We start from the raw sequence: 14069 nt of genomic DNA on the forward strand, positions 1-14069 counted from the left end.
CGTACAGTGCGACAACTGCACGCGGACAGTGCCGCGGCTAACTTCGGGCAACAAGGCTTTAACAACGAATGCATGGAGAAAATATTAGTCCAACTAGTGGGAGCAGTTATGGAAGTTAGAAATCTCCTAAAATGCATACTTGTGTTCTTGTTTTCTTTGGTCCTGCTATTCTAGCAAAGATTTGGTGATGTCTTATGTATCCAATGTTGTTAAAAAAGCAAAGAAATGCATCATGTTGGATCGAATTAAGGTGCAAATTTAGGTTTTCTGGGCCGGGAGGAGCTGCGCCAGATCAGACCCCATAAAGTCGACCTGTAAAAAAGCATATTCCACGAATATTATTTTTTACTGGTTCGTTATGCGGGGTCTGCATCTGCGGCCGTCCGCACCGGCCCACAAAGCCGTCTTTCCACGAACTGTAAACGCGTTTTGCAGGACGGCCGGATACGGGGTCTGCTAGAGATGCTCTTAGACCAACCTAAAAGTGTGAGTCGTTAGGTTTCTAATATGTCCCAGATACTTTTTTTTTTAGCCTAGATACTTGTTGCGCAGTATGATTTGTCAAACACCATTCTAAAGTTTGAACAAAGCCGCCGTTTTATGGGTCGACGACTGACTGACCGGTTCTCCTTGGGTCGGGTCGCACCGGCTATATTCGATCGGTTGGTACTCGGTAGGTTTGGTAGCCAGCGAGTCCCTTTCCAGGGATGAGATCGCGATAAGCTAGCGATCAGATTGCGCTACAGTGTACAGCGTATCATGGAGGTGGCCTCGTAGAACTAGTAGTATAACTTTTCGCCATCCTACATTTAATCGGCCCGTCTGGTAGGAGTACTCCGACAGAGAACACTACTATTCAGTGCACGCGACGAGCAACCAACCGTATGCATGCATCCATCATCTGTACGCGCGCCCACACTCTGATCGGCTCCATACCTCGCTATAAAAATGCTCCCGTGCTGTGCGATCCATCGCACCTGTGTCAGGACTCGGGAGCATATACCGCTAATACATTGTACACACTCCCCGCAAAGAAAAATACATTGCACACACACACGCACGCAAGTACAGTACAATGCCTGGCCATGCGCTGCTGCTCGTGAGCAGCATGCTGCTGCTGGTGATGGCGCCTCTCTCGTGCGCCGATGGAGCAGTAGGCACGGGTAAGAGCAAGATCTCGGCCGTCTTCATGTTCGGCGACTCGATCGTCGATCCCGGCAACAACAACAACCGGCTGACGGAAGCGAGGGCCAACTTCCCGCCGTACGGGCAGGACTTCCCTGGCGGGAAGGCCACCGGGAGGTTCTCCAATGGCAGGGTTCCTGGGGACATGCTAGGTACGTACGGACATAACTATAACTACGCTTTGTGCGCTGCTACAAGACAATATTTACATAAATTGATTGACTGAGATGAATGTTTTGTTACGGCATGGGTGCCTTAATAAAGAAAGCTTTCGATCTGTTCATCACTCGTAAACCAGTATCATTAAAAAGTTTATACACTGAGCAGAATAGAAAAAATATATATTACAAGATATGACTCAAGAAAGGAGCAATAGTGTAGAGAGTAACTAAAAACAGAAAGCTGACGGGCATAACAAGCTAAGCATCTTGTTTGTTCTCGGCGTGGATGGCTCTGATTTTGTCCAGCACGGTCCTCGCCAGCGTCGAATCCTTATCTTTTCCAACGAAAACCACGGCTGAAAGAAAATAGACTGCGTAAATAAGTAGCTGGCGGGTTGATTTGAAATAACTCTTTCACAACGAGTCTATTACGACATGTCCAAAGTGGTCATCAAAGTCGAAGCTGGTCCCGACGTCGCCTGCCTATTGTTTGGCTTTGGCTGGCAGGGTCCTCGTGCCTCATTTGTTCAGAGAGGTCTTGACGGGTCATTCACGGTAAAGTTTAAATCGCTTGCTCGGAAAGATGTGATGACACGATGCAAACATCTTGACGGTGTCTTTTCCTCGGCGGTGTGTATAGGTTTTATGGATGCCATGTCAGTCGGGGTTGACTAAAAAAGACTTTTACCCTGCTTTATATATAAAACAACGATCAACAACAGCTTGATACAAACTCACGCCACACCAACACACGCACACACCCAAGGTGAATACAATGGCGCTGTGCGCGGCAACACCACCCCTACCACTACAAGAGCTATCGGGATTCTCAACAGTGGACATGCCACCGTGAAAAGACGAAGCCACATACGACGAACCATGAGCTCCAAATCGGCGCCTTCAGAAAGGGAACAAAACCAATGCGTCGCCACCGCCTAATCCGAGGATCAGGATTTCCCCTGGAGCAACACGACGGGCAACGAGGACCGCACTGACGCCTTCAAGAAGGGCACAAACACCTCCACCGCTAGCCTACCCAAAGCCAGAATATATTTTCACCCCGCCCCACACACATCACCTCCCGCATACGTACGAACGCCACACCACCGTCATCGAATGTCGCACCTTGGCCGCCATGCCTCCCACACGGTCATGGTCACCGCGCAGCACCTGAGCAATGAGCTCCGCCCATGAGACACGCGCTCCCACCATTAAAGCCGTCGCCTCAGCATCCAAGACCACCCCAACCCCCTCAACATGGTCCACTGACGATGTTGCCAGAAAAGCACGGGGCCTTTCGGTAAGTACGGGGCCCCGCCGACCGGAGCGGGGCAGGGAGAGGCCACCGGCAGCTGCCGACCACGCCACAACCCCTGTGCCATTTCTCAAACCGGCGCCAGGTCACCGTCGCCACTCCGGCCAACTCCCCGGGGCGCCTCTACCACCGAGGCCAGCCAAACGTGAGAAGCACAAGAAGCGTTGTGCTCCATCCACCAGATGCACCTCCAACCACAACTCCGAGCACCCAAAAAATCCATATAAGGGGTGGCCGAGCCTCTGCAACTTCGTCGCCACCGCGACCAACCAAGAAGGCCCCAGTCAAGGCAGCCCACTGCAACCCTAGCGGCCCACGGCCCGCGCCGCTGCAAAGCCCAATTTGGCTAATCCGCGGCCGCCATCCATGATATCCAGCACGCCCACCACCACCCCCTCCACTAGCCAAGAAGGCCACGACAGAGGTGGCCGCCCGTTGCCCGCGCCGCCTGGCCACCGGATCTGGCTGCACCACATGACCGTCCGCCGCGGAGAAGCAGAGGCGCCAAGGCACCGCCTCTGCCCGCCGCGCCGCCATGTCGCTCGACCCTAACACTACGCTCCGGCTCGAGGAGACGGCCAGCACCAGCGCCTACCAAGCGGGAGGACCTAGAAGCCCCGCCACCACCCGCGATGGCTGGGCTTTGCTCGGGAGGCGGCGAGGAGGGGGGAGGGGGAAGAGAGAAGTTCGGCGCCGATTTAGGGTTGGCCCCCGACCGCCTCACGGGAGCGGCGCGATGTGTGTGTGTGTGTGTGTGCGCGCGCGCGACGTGTGTCCTTTTGAGTTCCTCTCTCGGTCGGGATTTTACCATGCCGAATGGAAGGACTGGTAATAAATTAGTGTACATGGATTTGGCTGAGAACAAGCACGAGGCCTCTACCTCTTAGCATCATACCGGTAATAAATTTATTCTGAAAGTTCTTTTTCAAAGCTTCCCACAAAGCTAATTTCATAGATTTTTTAGATAAAAGACTACCGTCCGGCTTTAAATTAATGAAGCCCTTACAGCAACCAAGAACAACACAACACCATAACACACACAACAAAGGAAGAAAGAAAACACACGGCATGATACAAGGTGCCGAGGACCATCCACACACTCCAGAAAACTACAATCCAACATTGAATGAAAGAGGAGAACCAGTTGGGGTCTAGTTGGGGTCTTCTGAGCTCAGCTTCGTGATCAAGCAACCGAAGCCGAGAACGGAGCCACCACAGGAAGGGGACATGCTGACATGGTAGGCCATGCCATTACCAACATCTAAACGCAAACAAAGACAACGCCATCCAGCTCCATCGCCTGGAGAAGCCCCTTACTCCTACTCTCTCGAGCAAAAGGGCACCGCAATAACGGCAATGGATGCGCTCACCTCCCTCGAGCCTGAATAAAAAGTGCCGCCGGGGTCCGGCAATGAGGGCTCCGAGCACCACCCTACAGCCGGAACATGCATACCTAAAGAGCACCACCATCGAGACCGCAGGACCATTAACACAAAGAGAGGAACCTGTCGTCCATCCCCACGCCATGACCACTAATAGGAAGGGTCTTGCTCAAAAGACGGAGCCTCCAAGAAGGGAACGACGCAAAAGCGCCGCCGCTGCCCGGTCCGGAAAAGGACCAAGGGTTTTCACCCCGAGCATGGGGGAGGGGCAACCTATAATGACGCCTCCAAGGAGGGGAACAGCACCAAAGGGTGTCACCGGCCCCGACGTAGTCGGGCTGCTCTTTCGCCAGGTATCGACCACCATCTACCTAGTGACCACAAACCACACCTCAAGCACACCCCATTGGGGTCAGCGAAGAGATGAACAGACGAGTAGTGAGGAGGATAGCATCAAGAACCAAGAAAGATGAGACCTTGTTCATAGTCGGCCCTGCACGCCACTCACGCGGGCTACCTTGCCGTCCACATGACCAGGATAGCACACCGGCACCAGCCCGACAACACCCACCGCGAAAGCCCCACCAAGCCCGCCACCCGGAGCCGCCGCTCTGGCATCCAAGAGGCCAACCTTGCTCGTCTATCTTAGAGGGACGAGCCACCAATGCGCAGCCAGCAACCCTCCTTGCCACACCAACGCTCCTCCATAGCCTACAGTCCCACCATTGCCAACCACCACCAGCATGAAGACAAAATTCATAAATTTCAGATCCACATGACCCTAAGGTTCATGTACCAGATCGAGCGGAGGGGGCAGCCATGGCCAAGGATCCACAGATCAGGACACGAGGGGTGCCACCTGAAGTCGCGGACTGGTCCATCGCACGGAGCCGAGGGTTGACCCTCCTGGTCAGATCCACCGGCGAGGTGGCGTCAGACGGAGCAAGCGCGGGGACCGCCCAGCCCGCTACTCTGTGACAGCCAGCGACCAGCCACTCCGCCAAGGACGATGCCCACAAAGCAGGCCAGACCCCACCACTCGGAGAAGCGACACGTAAAACTTAGCCGGAAGACGACCTCCTGCCGGGAAGGAAGCTTCGGGAGAGGAGTAGGCGGGGGAGGGAAGTAGGCAGAGAGGCCTCACCGCCACGGCGGGCCAGACGGCGGTAGCGAGAGGTGGCGCTCGAAGGGTGGCGGTGGGGAGGGGGGAAACCTAATCACCCCCGAGTCACCACAGGAGGATGACGCGGGAGGGGGCTTCATAGGGATTGAGGTGGCGCTTCAAGATGATGTTTGCTTGCTGCCTCTAAAAGCATCCTTGACGAGAATGTCCAGCACCGAGGCTAGCACAAATAGGTCGGGGGACTTTCCATTTTGGGGAAAAAAGGTACATGAACCTGACGTAGAGTACAGTTTGACCAGCCCGATTAGCTAACCAGAATTTGTTGTTGTCTCGCATGCCGCTCTTGCACACGCTTCTCAAATTGCTAAATCTTAGTCATCTGGGACTTAATTAAGTCTTAGTCGATGTTATATTTGTGATATTTTATGTAGAGATCCATACATTTATTATTATTATTTTGTATATGTTCTCCTCATTTGTTCCGATGTTCCTGCTGGCCCCTCCGTCCCTTGGCTCTTTGTGTTGTTGTTACTCCGATTCCATGCGCGTGTTGCTGTCTTCTGCAACTCAAATGAATCACAGTTGCTGCTCCGCTACCCAATTTTCTTGAGCCCTAGCTTTGTTTTAGCCTTGCTTCTTGGTTATCCCCAGCCACAAGATTCAGCATAGCTCAGAGATGGTTAGATCCTTATGGTTGAACCAATCCTCCAGATTTCAAGTACTAAATTTGACATTTACGCTCGTAATTTTCTGGATTTACTTTGAACTTTTTGGCCATAAGCTTGTATGTGAGCATCTATGATTATACTATGTTAAAAAAAATTAAAAACAAATCCTTTTTTTTATCGAAGATAGCATGACTTGTAAATTTTCATCACGCCACGCCCTCACAAAATGCCGTACGTGATGGATTTTTTTGTGCACTCAAGTCCTGCTCACCTGAATGGAAGGTGGAAATTTAAACAAATTGCAACAACTAAATACTAATGCACGTCTAGTGTCACATATTAGTCCACGGATAGACGGACCATCTTAATTATTTCATAGATGGACCACCAAATGCAAGATGGGCCAAAAAAACCAACTCTTCCTTTGGGCGCCAGTCCTGGCTCGTCACCCAGCTAGCTCTACCTACCTTCATAGAGTACTCTCCCTCCCTCGCCAGATGATCGACGTTGAACCTCGACCAAGCAGTTGCATTAATTAAGCTACATTATTTGAGGGAGAAAATTAAGTGCATTTCTAGTGAACCCCGAGGTAAAATCTACCATATTCCTGGATTGCACAAAGTTACTATGGTTTCCTCAAAAATTATGGATCCTTCGAAGTGAAAGATTCTTGCGTGGCTTATCACCCAAAACCTGGTTTGGAGGACCAACTCGTCAAGTGTGGATGGGTCTACTGCGGCCTGTGCCTCCTTTGCAACTGTGACCCGAAGATGGCGGCGCATTTGACCTTCCAATGCTGCTACTTCACCAGGATTTGGAACATGGTTAAGGTGGTTTGCACTTTTTTGGTACATCCTCTTGGAATGATTTCTGACAATATTTGGGATCATCTCATGTACCAAGACATATCTAGGCATAAAGCGGTGGCTTCTGCTGTTATGCTCGTAACTTGGGACGTATGGAATGAGTGTAACGGAAGGGTCTTCAACAACAAGCACTCACTCACTCAGATCATTTTCTCGCATACAATCAAGAAGTTTGTACTGTGAGTGACTGCTTATACGAAACACTTGGGTTTTATATTGCCGGGAAAGTAGGTTTATTTTTCTTTTATTTTTTCACCTTCAGGTGTTCAGTCTGGTTAATTCTCCTCTTAATTAATGAATGTGGCAAATCTTTTTCCACCTTTCAAAAACTATGGTTTCCTCTCTACATTGGCGAATAAACATTCCAGGTTGGAGCCCGACAATTACGGAAGGAAAAAAGTTTTTTTGAAAGATCCAGGGTTGCCGGCTTCATTGATTTAGGAGAAAGCAAGCGGGAAAACATCAGTGATCAAGTGATCATGGTTACAAGAGATGAGAACAACAACTAAAAAGGAAAAGAAAAAAAGGAGTAGAGCCCACCGGCTACTATCTCGCTACATCTTCCCCGAAGGGGAGCTCTAAGCATCGTGCTCCTGCTAGTCGCCACAGCTCCAGCGTACCCTTGATGGCACGCTGGACATCTTTAGTTTGCGGCAGCTTGCTTCCGAAGATGCACGCATTTCTCTCCTTCCATATCTCCCAGGTAACCAGCAGCATCATCGACTTGAAACCCTTTCAAAAACTTGGTGGTGTAAGAGCAGTTAGCCTTTGCCAGTGCCTGAGGGAGTTGAGATGTGTTTCCCGCTTCTCCTTCAGTGCTACACAGCTGGACCTAGAGGACGCCATCTGCCAGATCGAGGAGGAAAAGGGGCAGTCCCAAAAGAGGTGCATCGAGCTCTCCAAGTTTCTGACGCAGAAATCACAGAAATACCCATTTGGCCATCCACGTCGTTGCAACCGATCATTGCACCATAGTCTGTCATGGTGAAGCAGCCAGGCAAAGATTTTCACGGTGCCTGGAGCCCATGCCTTCCAGACTGCTGCTTTGATTCCTGATGATGGAGCTCCATTGACTTGGAGATTGTATGTGGCGCTAGCTGAGTATGAGCTTCCCCCTCTGGCCACCTAGCTGATCTTGTCCTCTTCAAGGGAGAGGACAATGCCCGCCCTCTGAATCTTCCGCCACATCTGCAAGAACTCAAAGACAATGCTTTCTGTGTTTCCATGCCGTAGATCACGTATCCATTTGTCTCTGTCAAAGCATCCTTGTAGGATCGAAAGTATGTCTAGAGGGGGGTGATTAGACTACTTGACCAAATAAAAACTTAACCTTTTCCTAATTTTAGTTCTTGGCAGATTTTAGCTAATTTAGGACAAGTCAAGCAATCATCACATAATTCAAGCAAGCATGCAAAGAGTATATAGGCAGCGGAAAGTAAAGCATGCAACTTGCAAGAATGTAAAGGGAAGGGTTTGGAGAATTCAAACGCTATTGGAGACACGGATATTTTTCCCGTGGTTCGGATAGGTGGTGCTATCCTACATCCACGTTGATGGAGACTTCAACCCACGAAGGGTAACGGTTGCGCGAGTCCACACAGGGCTCCACCCAAGGGTAACGGTTGCGCGAGTCCACACAGGGCTCCACCCACGAAGGGTCCACGAAGAAGCAACCACCCACAAAGGGTCCACGAAGAAGCAACCTTGCCTATCCCACCATGGCCATCGCCCACACAGGACTTGCCTCACTAGCGGTAGATCTTCACGAAGTAGGCGATCTCCTTGCCCTTACAAACTCCTTGGTTCAACTCCACAATCTTGTCGGAGGCTCCCAAGTGACACCTAGCCAATCTAGGAGACACCACTCTCCAAGAAGTAACAAATGGTGTGTAGGTAATGAACTCCTTGCTCTTGTGCTTCAAATGATAGTCTCCCCAACACTCAACTCTCTCTCATAGGATTTGGATTTGGTGGAAAGAGGGTTTGAGTGGAAAGCAACTTGGGAAGGCTAGAGATCAAGATTCATATAGTAGGAATGGAATGTCTTGGTCTCAACACATGAGTAGGTGGCTCTCTCTCAGAACATATGAGTTGGAATGGTGTGTGTGTTCTGATGGCTCTCTCTTCGGATGAGAAGAAGGTGGAGGGGTATATATAGCCTCCACACAAAATCCAACCGTTACACAGTTTTCCAATCTCGGTGGGACCAAATCAATAAGCTCGGTCGGACCGAAAATGTAAACCTAGTGACCGTTAGTGATTTTCGGTGGGACTGATATGCAACTCGGTAGGACCGATACGGTTAGGGTTTGGGCATAACGTAATCTCGGTGAGACCGATTACAGAAACTCGGTGAGACCGAATTTGGTAATTAGCTAACCAGAGAGTTGGTCAGGCAAACTCGGTGGGACCGATTTGCTCTTTCGGTGAGACCGAGTGGAACTCGGTGAGACCGAAAAGTTACAAAGGGGAAACACTGAGTTTACATTGCAATCTCGATGGGACCGATTCGCTCTTTCGGTGGGACCGAAAAGTTACGAAAGGGAAACAGAGAGTTTGCAACCCCATCTCGGTGAGACCGAGATCCCTATCGGTAGGACCGGGTTTGGCAGTGGCTAATGACAAGTGAAACTCGGTGGCGCCGGATAGGAAGAATCGGTAGGACCGAGTTTGGCTTAGGGTTTAGGTCATATGTGGATATGGGAAAGTAGTTGAGGGTTTTGGAGCATATCACTAAGCACATGAAGCAAGAGGCTCATTAAGCAACACCTCATACCTCCTTGATAGTATTGGCTTTTCCTAAAGATTCAATGTGATCTTGGATCACTAAAATATAAAATGAAGAGTCTTGAGCTTTTGAGCTTGAGCCAATCCTTTGTCCTTAGCATTTTGAGGGTTCCACTTTCACATCCATGCCATGCCAATCATTGAGCTTTCCTGAAATAATCATCTTGAAATAGTATTAGCTCAATGAGCTATATGTTGTTATGAATTACCAAAACCACCTAGGGATAGTTGCACTTTCAATCTCCCCCTTTTTGGTAATTGATGACAACATATAGATCAAAGCTTCGACAAATGATAATAAGCATGAAATATATCGTCGCTTTGAGAAGTATGTGATAAGTAAGAGCTCCCCCTAAATTTGTGCATATTTAAAATTTGCTTTGGACTGCAAATGCACAAAGAGTTAGAGTCATGGGTTACTCTTCCATGTCACATACATCTTGGTGGAGCGCTCAAAATGATAAGAATGAAATACATGCACTCATCACCAAGAAAAGTGAATGATCACACAAGATAGATAGTATAATAGCAATAAGCAAGCATTAAGTGTAGCTTATGATCAAACACATGATCATCAATGTCTCACAAATAATGACGTAGTATCTCAGGCACTCAAAAGCAAACAAGTTCGAAAAACCACCAAATAAAGCAAGAGAGAAAAGCAACACTCTCTCTCTCGAAGCCTATGATCTATACATATTCTCCCCCTTTGGCAACAAGTTACCAAAAAGTTCCTAGAAAATGCATAGCACTAGATCGACGCTCAGGCTTGATCTTCAGGTGGTGGTGGAGTCCGGATCACTCCAAGGACGAAGGCTTCGGTAGATGCTGAAGTAGTCGCTGGAGTTGGAGCTGAAGTAGACGCTGGAGCTGAGGCTGTAGCTGGTGCTGAAGTGGTGGCTCTTGAGTCAGCAACTGGCACGGCAGATGACCTCGGACCTCGTGGCACTCTGGAAAAGGCATGAGTGGTAGTCCTGCCTCTCCTCTCCTGCATGTCCTCCTGGAGCTGCTCCATTGCAGACTGAACTTCCGTTACCTTGACATCCAAGTCATAGAACTTCTGTTCCATGATCCTCTCTAGGCTCTGCTGATTCTTAGTGAGGGTGGCCAGACTTTGCTCAATCCTCAGCGTGGATGCAATCAAGTAACCAAGCTGCTCTTGTTTAGTCTTCAAGAAGTATTCAGATGTCTCCTCTTGGGTAGGCATCTTGGCAGCTTTCTCCTTCCTCGCCTTCTCCTTCTTTGCAAATGCTTGGGCAGATGATGGCTCATTCTCAGTCATGACAACTTCATTGTCCTCGAAATCTGGACGGATGGGCAGGTGTTCCTTGTCCAACAGATATATGCTCGTGCCCATCTTGGAGTTGATGAGCTCCTGAATTTGAGGGGCATATCCGCAGCTCCTCTTCTGATCTGCTGCAGTCCTCTTAATTGTTTCCACTATGAGGCTCATCACCTTGAACTTCTGAGGCACATCAAACACATGTAGCAAGTTGATAGCATGACCTCTGATCATCTTGTGATCTCCAGACTTAGGCAATAAGGTGTGCCTTAGTATCCAATTGATCGTCGGGAGCCCTGACAGAAGGTAATGCACAGAGCCAAACTTGAAGGTGTCAAGAGCTTCATTGGGAATTTCCTTGTACATATTGGACATGGAGTTATGGTCCATCTTCTTCTTGGCATAGATATCCAAGTCATCATCTTGCTCCTCTGGGGCATTAATGATCTGTGCCCACTCAGCCACTGTGGATTGGTACCTTGTACTCTCAGACATCCATGTGATCCTCCCATCTGGATAAAAGTGCGCCGTGGAGTAGAACTGCATGATAAGTTCCTCATTCCACTTTGTGAGCTTCTGCCCAACAAAGTCAGCTACTCCACAAGCATGAAAGCTGTCATATACTCCTGGATAGTGTTCCTCCTTCTCCCTTATGTAGGTCCAGTCAACCCATCTCATGTCACAGACAATTGGCTTCTTATCTAGCAAAACAGTCTCATAGAAATCCTGCTGCTCCTTGGTGTGAAACCTGTAGTCCACGGCAGTCCTTCTCCTTGAAGCATACAGGTCTGCTTCTCTCCATTTCCTCAGCCCCGAATCTCTCCTGAGCTTCATATCCTCAGCCACAGGATGAGCATCGTTGTGGTCTGGGATCTTGGGCTTTAGCTTTCTCAGGACATTCTCCTCCTCATCCTCAGCAACAGTCTCAGGCACTGGGGCCTTGTTCTTCTCAGCTGCAGGAATGCTCCTTGTATTTCTCTTAGGTTTTGGCTTGGAGGCAGCTTTGGGCTTAGATGCAGTAGCCCCTGACCTTATGGCATCACCCATCAGCTTGGGTGCCTTGGGTGCTGGTGCAGCTACCTCTTCTTCCTCTTCTTCTTCCATGATGGAAGCTTTTCCAAGTACTCTAGCCACAGTCTTCTTCACCCTCTCTTTCCTTTTCTTGCCCTCAGCTGCAACTGGCTCTTGGGGAGTGGGCTTCTCAGTTGAGGCTCTTGCCTTTGACATGGGCTGCCTGCCTGCTGGCCTTTTGATTTTCAGACCTGGCTTAGTGCCTTGAGCTGGCTCAATTCTCTTGGAAGTGGCCTCTTCCTCTGACACATAGTCCTCATCTTCAGAGTCTGAAGTTTTCTTCTTCCTTTGTCTCGTGGCAGCCTTTGGCAAATTGCTAGGAGTGCTCCTGCTGCCTTCATCAGATGAACTGGAGGGACTAGTGCCCTCACTCATCACCACTTGCTGCTCTGACATATTTTGGCTGTCACTTTGATCAGACATGCTGCAAACTGACTGCTGACCCTGTGAATAGATTATGGATGAGATAGAAAAGATGAGCATCACAAAATGCAGAGATTTTTGCAAAAGAATGATCCAAAAACTTAGTTTTAGTTTCCCACTGAAATCATCTCGGATCTACCGATTTTCAAACTCGGTGATACCGAAGCAGTTTTGGAACCTAAACTAGTGAACTCGGTAGGACCGAGTCACAGTTCGGTGGCACCGAGACTGCTAGGGTTTCACTGAGTTCAAAAATCGTTCGCACCGATAAGTAATTCTCGGTCAGACCGAATCTCACTTGTGCAATGGCAAGAGCCAAATCGGTGGGACCAAGTTTTTCAACTCGGTGGGTCCGAGATGGTTTCGGCGGAAACCTAAACTTAGAATTTTCGAATCAAACCTAATCTACGGGCATTTTGACTGGATAGAAGTTTCTCAAACGTGGCAAGAATCAATATGATCACAATGTGCTAGGAATCAGATTGAGGAATAGCACAAAGATCAAGTCCATACCCTAGTTCGGCGGGGACTTTCTACGGCGGCAACGGCGGGGCAGAATTCCCGTTGACAGCGACGGAGACCAGCGACTGGAGGCTGCTGGTGGCAAGAAGATGATCCGGAGACCACGGGGGCAGAGCAGGCTATCGCGCGGGCGAAGGGGTTCGGAGAAAATTCCAAATTTTACCCGTGACTATATATAGCCTGACCCTGTCGGTGTGACCGAGTGGAACGACTCGGTGGCACCGAGATTCATAACTGCGTGCAGTTACTGAAACTCAGTGTGACCAAAAAGTTCAAATCGGTTGCACCGAGATCGAAAACCTAGATCAACTTAATGATCTCGGTAGGACCGAAAGTGGAGTATCGGTCAGACCGAGAATCATAAAGAGGTTTTGGAAGTTTAAGTCTATGATGAATCGGGGACTCCGAGCGCTCCTCACACAGAGTGGTTCGAATCTGACTTGATCAAATTTTTTGATGCAGCATGAATAGATTTTGAGACGAGAAAAGCATAGATAGCTAGAGGAGGTTCTTAGGCATTCTTGTCCATCCACTTGGCAAAAGAAGATAAGGCCAAACAATCAAAACAACAAGTGGATGTCCTCGAATGAGTAAAATATGCAATCTAGCATGCTCACACAATAAGATGGCAAATGAAATATGTGACAAGACATGCACAACCAATACTAGCATCTATCAAGCAATTTGCGATGACTAGGTCATCTATATATGAGTATATTAACTTAGGAGTCAAGTGAGAACACTTGATCATAGGTCATACTCATCGTTTAAGCCCAAGTGGGGTTACCACTTTTACATAAAGCATTGTTGTGTTCACATCTTTAGAGTTGCTTTAGCTCAAGTCTTAGAGTAAAGCTCCCCCTAGATGTGATATCCCCCCTAAGAGGGATGAACTAACCTTGGGTTTTGTCGATGATGACTTCATGTAGATATTGAAGATGTGGATGCTCAATGTTGATGTAGATCTCTTGGAGCTATCCATTTGAGTGAATTGCACTTTCAATACCTACATGGGTTAGTCCCACAAGGAACAAGCAAGGATATCCATAGACATAGAGTGATGCACACAAAAGATGATGTCCATGAAAAATTTTAGGTTACCTTGTCCCTTGTCTTACCAACAAGAGGGTTTGTGACTCCTTGAACTAGTGCAAGATGTGGAAGTTTATTGCACTTGTTCTTGCCAAAATGATAAGAGTGAAGTATGTTGGCGGAGTCACCCTCAAGAACTCTCTAGTTCTTCTTCTTTTGGATCCACATCATCTTGATGGGAATCCTTGGAGT

At 48.8% G+C, this 14069-nt stretch overlaps 1 protein-coding gene across 3 annotated transcripts in view; it reads left to right on the plus strand.

Moving 5' to 3' along the window:
* The first annotated feature begins 976 nt into the window (after positions 1 to 976).
* LOC125524852 (GDSL esterase/lipase EXL1-like) overlaps positions 977 to 14069 on the plus strand; it is a 30508-nt gene continuing 17415 nt past the window's right edge. For all 3 annotated transcript variants that reach the window (XM_048689875.1, XM_048689876.1, XM_048689877.1), the window contains exon 1: positions 977 to 1337. In XM_048689875.1, coding sequence (XP_048545832.1) covers positions 1076 to 1337 — 262 coding nt within the window. In that variant the 5' untranslated portion in view covers positions 977 to 1075. The remainder of the gene's footprint in view (positions 1338 to 14069) is intronic.

Source organism: Triticum urartu, chromosome 7 (assembly GCF_003073215.2).
Source record: "Triticum urartu cultivar G1812 chromosome 7, Tu2.1, whole genome shotgun sequence".
NCBI lineage: Eukaryota > Viridiplantae > Streptophyta > Magnoliopsida > Poales > Poaceae > Triticum > Triticum urartu.